Genomic DNA, 14,072 nt, shown 5'->3' with positions numbered 1-14,072 from the left:
ATTGAAAACCATGTTTGCTGTAATAACTTTGTAGTTATTTTATAACATTGTAATTGATGTAAGATGCTTTTGTGATTGTGTACGCTGCAGTTCAGAAGTTGGAATCTGGATTTTGCATTTGCATCTGGAGAAATTTGGCCCAGAAGGAACGTGCATTGTTCTTGCTCATATTTTACCTTTGCTTATATCCATACACAACTGGGATAGCACTGGAAAGGCAGGTTTGTGCAATGTCTTGATTGTGTTCAGAGGAATAAGTACACAAAGAATAGGTCCATGAAGCCTCATGTCTGCAGCTTCAGTGAGCTGTGTGGTGACTTCCTGAGGTAGGGCCCCCCCGGTGATACTTTGAAGATGCCTTCTCTTTTGATGCCTGTGACACAAGTAAGAGAGCAAGCAATACCGAGAGTCTCCTGTGTTCCTGTTTGTACCCATTGCCTCTTGCCGTGATTAGGCACCACTGAGCAGAGCCTGGCTCCATGTTCACTGCACCCTCCATTTGGGTTTATATGGATGTTAATGAGATCTCCTGAGCATCCTTTTTTCTAGGATAAAGTCCCAGCTCTCTCATCCTCTCCTCATAGGGGAGATGCTGCAGTCCCTTGCTCATCTTTGTAACTCTGTGTTGGTCTCTTTTCAGTGTCGACAGGTATTGTTGTTGCTATCATTAACAGGTATGTAGGCATTCAGCAACCTTTTCCTTAGCAGCCGTGTCCCATCCCTTCAGCTGTAACAGGATGCAGAAGGACATGACAATCCAGCTATTGAGGCATGGGAGATAGTCCTCAGAGGCTTAGTGCCCTCTCCCAGCTAATGCTCGCTATGATTCGGCTGGTGAAATTAAACCCTGATAGACTGCAGCATGTACAGACATCCAGACAGTTGCAGTCAGGAGTCACACTGGTAGCTGGATCAAGGTTCTCTTTGCAGTTTTAGGATGGTTCTCTTCATCTGTCTACTGCTGTTCTCTTTGCCCTCATGACTGGGGTGGAAACAGGCAAAATTTTCCTCATTGCTGTGCAACATTGGGATGGGAGAGTAATGAACCTTCACAGCACAGCTTGGCCTCCAAACCTTTCCACCTTGGCAGGGCTGGCAGCAATGCTTGTTAAGCTCCTCTGCTGAGCAAGTGTAACTCATGATCTTTATTGTTGTATCTAACCCGGTCTCTGACCCTGACCACCCCCTGTCTATGCACAAACCCTTTCATCCTGGTAATGAGCACGTTAGGGATGACGTGCTAAGCCCAAGGTTGTGCTGATAACCAGCTTTCTCCATAGTGAGGAAGCAGGTGTGGTTATCTATGTCCTTCCCTCAACTCTCCTCATGCTCACAGAAGGGCAGATAAATGATCTCACCTTTCATAGGAAGAGCAGAGGTAAATCATAGAGCTGCTTAAATGTAACACTACAAAGGCATGGAACAGTGTTGGTCATCATGGTGGTTTGTGCATGTAAGCACCTTCACTGTGACTGCACTCCCAAAGAGAGAGAAATCTCTTCTAGGCCAGTGTCTGTCAATGCAGAAAGTCTGGCGGAGTCCCAGTTTGGATTTTAACCAGTCAGAGCAAGGCACAGAGGTACAGACCAAAGGAAGATCTCAGGTAGGGCTGAACAGCAGCACTGGCTTTGTGATCAAGATGTGTGTTTCAGTGATCAATCCTAATTCTAGGATTTAACCATTTCTTTATCCTTTTTTTGCTGCCCGTTTCTGGGAGTTAGCATGAAACAAAGCAAACAAACACAGAGCACCCCCACAACCACCATCAGCAATGGAATTGCTGCACAACGCGGCACGTTGTATTGGTGCACAGAGGTCACAGCAACCTCTTATTCTGTACACTTCAGTGAATCAGGTGATCATGAGGATTTCATGTGGTTCTTCTTTCCATACTGTTGTTTCCAGAGAATTAACGCACAAATCCCAGTCCTAAATTATATTAGAGTCAAAGAGATGACAAACTCACGCAGTGTGTTTCTCCATGAATGGGAGCACAAGGGAGGAGCTGTGTGCCTCGGTAACCACAGAACCTGGTAACTCCTTGTTCAAATTCTAATTTGGATCTGTAGAACTTCGGGTGTGTTTGACAACAGTAAGCTACCCATGTGGGAGAGGAGCGCTGTGACCTGGGTTTGTCTGCAAACTCTGACTAACTTCAGCTTTCTTGGTAGAAAGCAGCACCTGGCCTCGTAACTGATACCAGTTTTGCACCTTCCTCTGTATGTGATGCAATTCTTTTTCATAGGCAAAGTTGTTTTCCTCTCATGGATTTCATCTGCAATGTGTTTAGTTACTATTTCTTGGGCAGTTAAACTTGCAGCAAGAGTCTGTGCATAACTCATTTTGTCACAGCTATCTCTGGTCTGTAGCATTGCTGGCTGTAGCCCGTTCTGAAGGTGAGTGGGCAGTTTCTGCACAGTATTTCCTGCAGATCCTGCTCATGAAAACACTGCTGCAATTCGTGAGTTGACTTTGTGGAGTTTCATGTACTACAGTGCTGGGTTCTGCTGGGACGGTAGTAGAAAACAGAACCTAGAACTACTATTGTGGCAGTTTCAGTGCCTTGTCATAACACGTAAATACTAATTCTCTTCCGCACACAATATTTCTGTATATTCTGTGCCCCTGGAAGGCATACTGGCAGCTTTTTGGCACTTAGGGAGGGAAGGTATTTTAGATGCCTTGCAAATCTAGAAGGTATTATGTCATAAGTGAGCAAACAGAAATGAGATCAAAAGGAAGGGAGAAGGTGCCTAGGTGATAAGTGATCCAGGTAATGAAATATTGAATGTTCTCATGCAATCTAAAAGATCAAGCAGCTCTCCACCCCATTTGTTTTCCTCTATAGCCCTGTCCCTAGATATACTGTAAGATGCTTCCAAGCACTAGAAAAACCAAGACAAGACTTTAAGTTATTGGATTTTTGTTGTTGTCATCCCTGTTTGTTTTGTTTGTTTTTTATAATTCAGTGCTACTGTGTGAAGCCTCTTCTGCACTTGCTCTGGTAACAGTAGCTGGCAGTTTCCTGCCTGTCTGAAATAGAAGAGCTGAGTCAGTTTGCAGCAGGGAGATGCAGCTGCATTGCCCTCTGCTGTTCAGGGCCTCCTGTGATGGCAGAACACACCCTCGGCTCCTGATGTCTTTTCTGACTTGATATCTGGTTTGCTTAGCTTTTATCTGTACTCTAATAGCAGCCTCAGGAGTGTTGTTACTGGAGCAACTGCTCTGCAGTGTTTTCTAGCCCTAGAAGGATGGCAGGATGTACTTCTAAACTCAAAAGTCAGAGCAGGTGACACAAGCAGTTGTACTGGGTGTTTTATTGTGCACAAGTGATGGAGAAATTCGGCTTAGCAAAAGCAGCTCCTGAAGTACTCTGTCTCCTTGGATTTTTGATTCAAAACTAGCACCCGTCACCTTCATTGCTTCATTTAGGAGGAGCTTTAGCTAACCTGCCACAAATAAAAAATAAAGAACCATAGTTTGCCCCAGTCACACTTGGTTTGGCTTTTCTTTTGCTTTCATTCTTTGCAGAGGAGTCAATCAAATGAATTAAGAGTATAACTATCTGATTCCTTGCCTGTTGTGAGAGGTGTAATTCTGAGTTGCGAGAGGAGGACTTTTGTTTGCAAAGATGTACATATGCTGAGAAGTTAGAGCACAGACTACAGAAGAAAAAAGGACTGCCATTGTGCATCAGTGCAGCTGTGCCTTAGAGAAGCCTATCTGTGCTGGAGAGGTAGGGGGGTAGTTTACATAGGCACGTATATCTGTATCCATTTGAAGTGATTGCTGAACTTTGGCAAGCTCATAGAAGAATGCTAGAGCTTATCTTAAAATTAGCTGTTAAACTGGGGGGTAAGTGAAAGAGTGAAATCATACAGATTAGAGAATATGCATACTAATGATATCAGTTTTAAATAGAAGAAATAACTGGCTAGGCTGCCAGCAGTGCCATTAGTTTTGTTGATCTCTATGTTTGCTGAACTGAGTGACTGTTCATAAGAGACTAACATATAACTTTGTTTCTTCACAGTCTAGTAAAGAACATGGATAATGCCTCTCCAGAGAAAAAGGATGTAAAAGGCTGCCCTCGGGACTCTGGATATGACAGCCTATCCAACAAGCTGAGCATATTGGACAAGCTCCTCCATACTCACCCTGTGTGGCTCCAGCTTGGTCTGAATGATGCCGAGGCCACAGAAATTCTGCGTGCACAGCCTCCTGGGGTAGGAAGATCATTGCATTTTATTGATACAGCTGCTTGTTGTAAAACAAAACTTACGTGCACAGGCAAGTAAATGCATGTTCACACACTGCATTAAAATGAGCAACACCAAAATATCCACCACCAAACCAACACCCACAAAAGTGCTTCTGTGTGCGCATTGGATAAGTCGTCAAGTGAAAGCTTCCTGAGTGGTTGGCAGCTGGACAGGTTTGGCCTTGGGAATAGTTAGGGATCCTCTGCAGCTGAGACTGCTACAATTAGAGCGCTGGAGTTGGACCAGCGTTGTAACAGATGCATTTCCACCATATGGAGAGAGACAGAACAAGGATTTTGTCCTTGACTAGTGCCTATGTTAGGGTGCTGTAATAGAAACCAGGCCCTCCCTGCTTAGCTAAGGCTGGTGGCCTGCTTTTGTATCCTGGTGCAGAAGAATTGCATGAGTGGGCTGCTGTAACACAGCAGTACTCCATCAGTGTCCTCCACATTCTGCAGCTTGACTTCAAAGCTGGGGGTTGCTTTGTGTTAAACTAGAGAGCTCACAAAAGGGCATAACAAACTTGGTATCATATATCTGTTACAGCAAGATGAAATGCTTTTCTAAACAACTGACTGCTGTTTTGCACCAACCTGTTGGATCTGGTAGATTCCTGTATTGAATTGAATTAAATTGTGAGGCGTATTATAAAGAATATCTGTGATCGTGAGATTATTACAGTTCCTTCTGTAGTCAGATCTGTCACTGTTAAGGCACCCGTGATGAAGCTAAAATTGTATCTCTTTCCTTTCTCTACAACAGATATTTTTGGTTAGGAAATCTTCAAAACTGCTGAAGAAGGTCATATCTCTGCGTCTGCCAGGTGACTGTGGGTCCTGCCTGAAGGAATTTGCAATAAAAGAAAGCACATACAGTAAGTTCTCAAGAATTTTCATCTATTTTCCTCCTGGTATGAGCCAGGAGTAGTCTGAATTGGCAAAACCCACAGCAGAAAATACTCAGATTCATACATAGGTCACTCCAAAAGTAATGCCTCCTTCCACGTAAACTACAACAGCTACAAAGAGCATAATAAAGCTATTTGACAGAGTAAATTCTCAGCTACAGAATGCTTTTTTTTTTCAAAATAATTGCCCCCATTTGCTCCGCATTTCTGCCAACAAAATGGAATGTTTCTATCATGGCGTTGCTGATTTGTCGACTAATTGGTAACGAGGTGTAATTAACCACTAGTGTAGAAACACTGGCTTTTAATGCTGTCTTCTACCAATGAATTGTCCTCATGTTTTCATGTTAGATTCTGTACTTTCTGTCTATAAATTTGTGTTCCTTTTTGTAAATGAAGTAAATCAGTGGGTTTAAACCCTTTGACAAATCTGCTTCTGATGCGAGATCAATAACAACATGATTGATTTGTATTTTAACTGGTATTCATTCCATTTTTAATAGAAATGAGCAAATGATGGCATTCAAACAATACTGTATTAATTGCTTTAGAGAGAGGATGTGAAAATGTTTGAGTTCTAAGAACAAAGAAAAGAAGCTGCAGGTAATGACAGTATGTGATGCAGAAACTGCAAGCAGATCTGAGGGCTTTATTTTATCAAGACAGTGAAAGCTTCAGACACTTACTGACAATTTCAGTCAAACCACCCTGAAGCTTTGATTTTTCTCACTGGCCTAAGCTAATTTCATTCAAGCTTTTTTCTTCCTCTCCAGCAACAGATTTAAATCTGTTTGCCTGGTTGCAGTTACAAAGAACAACAAAGAAAAAACTACCAGTGATATGGTTGTCCTTCTTTGGTCCTGGATTTTTTTTCAGCCACAAGCCTGACTCTTGCACATAAGTGACTTAACACTTGTGGAAAGCAGTGTAACTGGCTGTAGTATGGATGTATTTAATGTGTGTGATCTATGGCTGTGTCCCTAGGCTTGTTATACTAATTCCCTACCCTCCAGCAAATGCATGTTGTTATCTTTCAAGAGCAGTTTTACCACAAGGGGGAAGTATATACTGATGCTTTTTTACTCACCATTCCTAGTTGAGGTTTTCAACACAGTCTGGGATCTGAACATACACCTTTTCTTAACAACCTTTCCCCATGCCAAGATCATCTGCCTGTTGACTACCTGCGGTGTTAGTGCATCTCCTAAAGAAATCCCTTTACTTGGGTGCATGAATGGCCAGCTTGGCCTGTTCTTCAGTGTAATGGTTATGTAAAAGAGGAGTACCTGACTTTGCTCAGGTTCATGTCATGCAGACTTAGGGTTCCGGCATCACTGAATATGGCTTTGGGAAGCTGACCTTGCAGCATGGAGTACTGATAAAATTGCATTGCTGCTTCTCACCAAGAGGCATTGCTAGCATAACCAAAGCTTCTGCATGGCTTCTGTCTTCTACCAAGCCAGGAGCTCTGCCTGATTTCAGTCTGAATATCTTAAGCTTCTGCAGTGCTGGAAGTACTTTCCTTGAGAGATGAATTTCAAACGAATTCCTCTGCCTGCAGAACTGGAACTGTGTGTGCACCTGTGTAAGAGATTCACCCCTCTCATTTGGGCTGAAGAATCAGACTTCACATTCAACCCTTTGTAGAAGTTGTCTGAAGTTCTTCAGGGCCAGCATTTGGTCTTAAGACCAAATAAGGAGCCTGTCTTCTGGCACTGTTGTATTTAGTAAATGATCTTTCTTCAGTGCCTTGGTCTCAGCCATGTGCAGAGGTAGAAGATTTGGACTGTGTCAGTGTAGGAGCTTTTCCTTGATATCTTTCAGTCCTTGGGTGAGATTTCTCACTGGAATCAATGAGATTAAAGCACTTTAGAAACAGGTAAAGCCTCAGTTGTTAATATTCGCCCCCCCCCCCCCCAAATGTGTGCAATTCTAATAGCACTAGATCTGTTTCCCAGGTGTTAGACCACATGTTTGGAACGCAGAAACTCACCACCAAGTCTGTCCATTATGTCTGAAACAAGCTGTGGCAATGACATGTACTCTTCCTAACAGTTGTTCTTAATTAGCTATATAGTATCAAGTCTGATGGTGCAAACTTAGTAATTCAAGGGGAAGAAATAGAGATGTTTACATATACTTAAGCTTTTCAAAGAAAAAGTGGATAGATGTGTGATTCTTTACCTGTTGTAACTTTCTTTGCAGCATTTTCCTTAGAGGGGTCTGGAATAAGTTTTGCTGATTTATTCAGGCTCATTGCTTTCTACTGTATTAGTAGGTAAGATGGTTTTCTATTCCATGGGAATCTATTTGCTGTCATTTACTCTTAATTATGTATAGGTACTTATACTACTGGTTTAGCAGGTGCTGTTGCTTGAGGATATGTTACTACCTGTGAGGTGGGCAAGACACACACTGTTGGTACTCGCACAGTGTACACAGGGCTAAGTAGTTCTGTCCCTTAAAAACTGAAACATTCTACACTAGATCTGGCTTGTGTTGTTCACCATTCATGCGTCTCCCTTTGAGAAACTGAATGTGAGAAAAGACTAAGACTTTCTTATATAAGTTGTTTTTTCAGCCCAGAGCAGAGTAAGACTGGTATATCCTAGCTTAGAAGTGTTCAGGGTAGATGCCAAAGTGTTCATTTAGATTTTTAATCTGAGAACTGGTATTCAAGTTGGTGATCAGTTAACAGTGTATTCAAAAGATAACATTAAGGCTGATAGCATTTTGCATCTCGCTGGCATACTTGTAAAAAAGGAGATGTAAGAGACTCTGCTGCAACAGGAGAAAATATAGGGTGGGGAGGCTGTGGAAGTGAGCCTCAGAAGAGTACTGGGAACTTGAAACTTATTTGAACTTCACACTAGTTTTCAGTGTGGAGGAATCCTGGCACTGGTAAAATTTTCACCATGCACTGTTTGTTTAAGGCTCTCATTACCTGCTCTAGCTCAAGAAGGAAGTAGGAACTGGATCTCAGCCTGTGTTGAAAACGAGGTATTTTATAACTTTGGATGTTGTTGTGAAAACCATATTTACTTTTATGTTCCACAACAGGGATGTCCTTCCATTCACCCTGAAGTTGCCTCATGCTATTGCTGCAGCAAAGACAGAAGCTGAACTTGAAGAGATTGCTCAGCTTGGACTGAGTAAGTAGTCATCTACATAGATGACATTCCCTGTAGCATCACTATAAGCTTGAGGAGATAATCACTGTCCGTTTGTCAGTGATGATCCAAATTTCATTGGAAAAGCAGCTTCTCTTACTGGGATGGCCAAACCTTGTACTTGCCAAGCAGTTACCTTAGTGCTCTTCCTTCTTTATCTTCTGTGATATTCATGTCTCTATTAGTGCTGTTTCCTTCCCTTCCTTCCCTTCCTTCCCTTCCTTCCCTTCCTTCCCTTCCTTCCCTTCCTTCCTCTCCCTCCCTCCCTCCCGTGTAGCCCCTTAAGCTGCTGCAAAGCAAGTCTAAAAATCCTCAGGCAAACATTTGATGCAGCTTGTCCTCCAAGGGTGAGTGTTGGCTGCAGGCTCACGTAGCAAGCACTAGCTGGATAAATAGCTGTGGCTGATGGAATAGTTTAGGAACTGAGATTCACTATTAATAAACCCCTCTATTCAGACTGACACGTGATTATTTATTTGAGGAGGGCAATTTCAACATCTGTGGCTTCATGCAGTAGCATATGAATAAAAGGAGGGGTGTATACATAACATCTACAGAACATATCCATGCATGTTGGTTCGGTTGAAAGTAGCACAATTGCTGCATCCAATTAAAGGCTCAGTGTAAAATGCACTTTGAGCTTGTTGCAGATACAAAGGCTGGCAGGATTTGAAACATGGGCGCAACCCAAATGAATCACTGAGCAACTCCTGCAAAGTGCTGAATGGCCTCATTTCCTTTGGCAGGAAGGGAGGGTTAGACTGGGCAGTCTTCTGTCCTGGCAGATTTTTGAGTCATCTTTAGTTTATAAGTGGACCCTCAGTAAATCAGGGCATTATCACAAGGCTCTCCAGGGCTATTCGGCATACATAGGGCAGGTGTTGCATTGCTTTGCATTTTGTCTTGCTGTATTGGCTGACAATCAGGAATTGTTTGAGAGAAGAAACTGTCTTCTGCACTTCTTGTCTGCAAAGTGAGGCGGTTAAATGGAAGTGTGGATTTTAGTGTGGATACAGGCTAACATTTAACTGCTGATAGGGTAAATATTTGGAAAAAGAATGGTCTGACCGAGATGTAAGGCAATGGAAATGGTCTCCCAGTGTCACCTTGGAGACCCTCAAGGGTCATCTGAGTATCTGATGGAAGAGAATGATGATGTTGAGCAAGCTGTCCAGACTAACCACATTCTTTGTCCTCAGTACTTGAAAGCAGCATGGTTTACTTACTCTTGAACCATTTGTCTGTGTCTAGTGTGTTGTTTCTTTAAGCTAATACCTTTGAATACTGAGGAGGAGATTGGATCAGCCTTTAACTAACTGGTGGTTGCATTTGGGATCCATTATCTGCTACATACCAGGTTAAGTCTGAGGTTCCTGTGAGCAAATACTAAGCAGCAAAGTTGGATTTGTGATGGTTTTCTTGGTGTCCGCTTGCAAAACAGCCCACAAAAGTGAGCTCTGTGATGCTGTGGACCCAAGAAATGCTAAAAAAAATTTCCAGGGACCCTTCCTATTAACCATGAGCTTTACAACAAGCAGGCACAGAAGAAAACATCCTGCTCCTGTCAGAAGTCTTTCATGCTTCAGATTCTTTTGGCCTCTCCTGCTGTTATACCTGCAGCAGTGTTTGTATACATGGTACCTGTTTGTAACAGCTCACGTGCTATGTGTGCTGCAGGCAGGATGCAGAGTCATGGTGCCAGGAAAAGAAAACAAAACAGGAATGTTGTGTGACTCTGTAAGGAGAAAAAAAAAGTATTTCCTCATGTATGTTCTCTGGCTGTGGCTTGTGCCACAGGCTGTTTCTTATCTTCTGCCCATAGGTAAGGTACAGGTGTCAGGCATGGACCTACCATGGGTATTCATGCCCTTGGGCCCACATTTACTCATTGATCAACTTATGGTATTGTAACACTCCAGGAGAAGGGGCCTTGCCAAGACTGGCAAACTTGAACAAAGCCTGCCTCTGCTGTTCTTCACTTGTTTAGATGCAGCGGTTATTCCTGAGGGCTTGTCTGGTTTCAGTCTCTGTACTTTTACAAACTGATAGGCTTTACTGTTGACTCAGTTTCACAAACATGCTGACGCTTTGCTGGGCTAAGAGGCAGCAGCTGAAATTTGCTGGTTTAGCACAGGTTTTTCACACTGTGTTGGTGTGGGATGGCATGTTCGGTCTAATTATGTGCTGCTGAGTGTCTGAAACTTCAGACAAACTGTGTCACCGCTGCAAACACGGGGCTGCAGGGCAGCTCTCTTAAAAAGACACCAGCAATTGTTCTGCGTGGCTGAAGACTGTGTGCACCCAGTGCAGCTGAATGTGAGCTATCTTTACATTAGTTTGTTCGTTTTAAGAGGAAACCAAGCCAAAATTTTTGAGTTATTTTAAGTGGCAGCTGGAGTTGAACAGCCCAGTTCTGTTGTCTCTAATGGAGTGGATTTATTAATACCAGCTGAGGATCTAGCTTTACTCCTGACTGAGATGCTAATAATGGGATCATGCTCATTTTAGCCTCATGTTCGTAAGGGTTGCTGTGTTACAGAATCCATTCCTTTCTTTGGTGCTCAGCTAACTTTTAAGCCTAACTCTGTCCTCTGATTTGAAGCTATGCAATTCTTACGGTATGTATAAATGAGTACAGCATGCAGTTACATCTGGTAGTGCTTTCAGAGGCTCAGTAGGTTTTTTTTCCTTGAATTAATAAAAGCTTGTCTGAGTTTTTTACTACGTGAAGCTGGTTATGTAGAGCTGAACGTTCTGAAAGCCATCTGCGTGCTATTTTGCATTCTTATACTAATGCAATGCTGATTTTTCAGACTTCTGGAGCTCTCCAGCTAACAGCAGCCCCTCAGATGCTTCACCTCCTCGTAAGCCTGGGCCTTCAGACAGTGCTTGCAAAGACTCGCGTCAGCTCTGCCTTATAAATGGAGTGCATTCTATACGAACCAGAACGCCTTTGGAACTGGAGTGCAGCCAGACCAACGGAGCTCTGTGTTTCATTAATCCACTCTTCTTAAAAGTGCACAGCCAGGATGTCACTGGAAGTCTGAAAAGGCAGAGCCTGAAATCTCAGGACGTGAATGGTACTGACAGGCCTCGCTCCCCCCCACCCCGGCCACCACCTCCTTCTATTAATAGCGTCCTCACGAGTCCACAGCTTTCCAGGACTATAAAGCAGGCGAGCGTGCCAGAAACAGTCAACCATAAGAAAGAGAGAGACTTGGATTTGCTGCGGAGTAAACCAACCCCTATTCCGCCTCCTCGGCTGAAGAAGCAGGCTGCTTGCGCAGAGGTGGAGGGCGGCAGCTCAAAGCCCACGGCCGTAATTCAACCTGCCTGCAATTCTGTGCGTGTCCCCGCAGCTGCTGACGTTGTAGGTGAAACCCCCCCACCTCAGCCAGCTCCAGCGGCTGCCAAGAAGACTGCAGTTAGCAGCTCTGAGTCACACGTACCCTGGAATGGAGGCAGGCAGAGGCTGAGCGACATGAGCATTTCTACCTCCTCCTCTGACTCGCTGGACTTCGATCGGAGCATGCCGTTGTTTGGCTATGAGGGGGACACTAACAGCAGCCTGGAGGATTTTGAGGGGGAAAGTGACCAAGAGAGCATGGCACCTCCGCTGAAACCCAAGAAGAAAAGGAACAGTTCGTTTGTTCTCCCCAAGATTGTGAAATCCCAGCTACGGAAAGTCAGTGGAGTTTTCAGTTCCTTCATGACCCCCGAAAAGAGAATGATTAAGAAGATTGCAGAGATGTCGCGGGACAAACGCACTTACTTTGGTTGCCTGGTGCAGGACTATATCAGCTTTCTCCAGGAAAACAAGGAGTGCCACGTTTCCAGCACAGATATGCTGCAAACAGTTCGGCAGTTCATGACCCAAGTTAAGAACTATTTGTCCCAAAGCTCTGAACTTGATCCCCCAATCGAATCGCTGATTCCTGAGGACCAAATAGGTAAGGAATACTGTGCTGTATTTTGAAGGTAGGCAAACGTGTACTCTGTGTTAATCGTGGTACCCTTTTTGGAAAGATAGGGTTAATTTTACTGTCAGGATTCAAGACATTGAGTATTTCAGTTGTTAAAAAAAAATGTTACAAACTCCACAGCAACAAGGCAAAAACCTGGCAACTCACATTGGTGCTACCAAGTTGTTTATAAAGAGGTATCCTTAAAATAGCAACAGCAGTGATAGGACTCGTTACCCATGGTCTTATTTTTAATCTGCAGTGCTAACTTTGCAAGATCTCTTTGTCGGTGCGTGTTTTTCCCTCTCCTTTGGGCTGAAACAGTTGAAATGCTGGCACCAAAACTGGGGCAATTTCAGCAGCACACTGAGTATGCATGGTAGCTGCAGAACTAGAATTTATTAGAAAGAGGTGACAGTTAAGAGCAGAGAGGCTTTCTGTAGCGATTTACTGTGGGAATAAATCTCATTCATCCAGTCTTGTTCACTCCAAGCAAAGCTGCCCTCTCCCTGCAGATGAAACAAACTGAAAAGATAAGAGTTGAAAGGACAAAATGTGTGTAGGAGAAGGGGATGCTAATCTCTGGATTTCTATACCTCTCTGTTGCATGTATGTGGTTATAAAAGGTTGCAGATGAGCTATAGGGTTGAATACATGTTTCATCAACAGGGAGATACTTGTGTATCCACCAAAGTGAAATCATTGTTGCTGCATAAAATCCCACTGTCCCTCTGTCTTGCTGAGTCTGAGCTGTATTTGTAAAAGAGCCTATAAGCCACATTCAGGAGGTAAACATCCCTCGGGGCAAAATACTTTCCTTGTGAGCTCACTTCAGTCCTAATTTGCTTGTTTTTCTCCTATACCCCAGTGTCCCAACTGTTGGCCCAGTGCAAAATTGGCAGGATACTTCTTTCTCTGGCAGTAGAGGGTGATTTTATGTTGACATTTCAGTCTGTCCTTGACCGAGAGGAAATGCTTCATGTAACCTGAACTTCACTTATGGAAAGTCAAGCAAAAGTAATAAGCACTGGTAGAGCAAATATACACTGAGAGTCCTCCAAGTTGAGACTCCTTAGAAGCAGTATATTAAGTAGGTGTTACGTGGAAGAAAAAGGCAATTGGAGCAGGGGTGTTTGGGGCCTTTTCCTCTGCCTTCTGCAGAGTATTGGCAGTTTGACAAGGAATACAGAGCTGTATTTACTAGCAGTTTGGTCTAAGCTTGGTTTAGCTTGCAGTTTTTGTTCCAAGGGTGTGGTTAAGTCAGACTGAGTCTCTGAACGTCTGCTGTTAAATGTTCTAGTAATTGGGAGTAGCTGAAGCTATGAGACATAATAGCTACATTGGTTTTCTTCAGTGACAAAGTTAGCTCTGATCGTGTGACTATGTGCAATTAATGTGTAAAGCGGGATGCCTTTAAACAAATGAACTTGCTTTTGAAACAACTGCTGCCTATTGCTGGAGCCTGGAAGCAGCCAGAGTGAATCAGGAGCATCAGATGTTGCTGATCTCAGCAGATAACTATGTGACAGCAAGATGTAGTCGTCCCTGTAGAGAACTTTTAAAATGCAGCTCTGCCTGCTATCCAGGTTTTTACTTGACTGTTTCAGTACAGAACTGTAGGCCTTCCTGGAGCAGTAGGATTCCCAGTGTAGGGATGGAATTAAAGGTATCTGGCTGTTATTGTTCAAGTGTAAATGCAAAACATATTGAAAGTCATCCACACTTGAATGAGCTGGGTTGGACAGAGGAGATCCTGCTCAACTAGCAGGTG

The 14,072-nt window shown here is 43.4% G+C and overlaps 1 protein-coding gene across 2 annotated transcripts in view; it reads left to right on the top strand.

Annotated features, from left to right (window-relative positions):
- RIN2 (Ras and Rab interactor 2) overlaps positions 1-14,072 on the top strand; it is a 59,916-nt gene that overhangs the window by 32,735 nt on the left and 13,109 nt on the right. The window contains exons 1-6 of one of the 2 annotated variants that reach the window (XM_072332972.1): positions 1,913-2,033; positions 4,034-4,226; positions 5,025-5,136; positions 7,375-7,447; positions 8,230-8,321; positions 11,153-12,289. In XM_072332972.1, the coding sequence (XP_072189073.1) occupies positions 1,954-2,033; positions 4,034-4,226; positions 5,025-5,136; positions 7,375-7,447; positions 8,230-8,321; positions 11,153-12,289 (1,687 nt within the window). In that variant the 5' untranslated portion in view covers positions 1,913-1,953. Of the gene's footprint in view, positions 1-1,912; positions 2,034-4,033; positions 4,227-5,024; positions 5,137-7,374; positions 7,448-8,229; positions 8,322-11,152; positions 12,290-14,072 lie in introns of those variants that run through there. The other variant, XM_072332971.1, reaches the window with a different exon arrangement.

The sequence above is a fragment of the Excalfactoria chinensis genome, chromosome 3 (assembly GCF_039878825.1).
Source record: "Excalfactoria chinensis isolate bCotChi1 chromosome 3, bCotChi1.hap2, whole genome shotgun sequence".
NCBI lineage: Eukaryota > Metazoa > Chordata > Aves > Galliformes > Phasianidae > Excalfactoria > Excalfactoria chinensis.
This window is presented reverse-complemented; position numbering and strand designations above follow the sequence as displayed.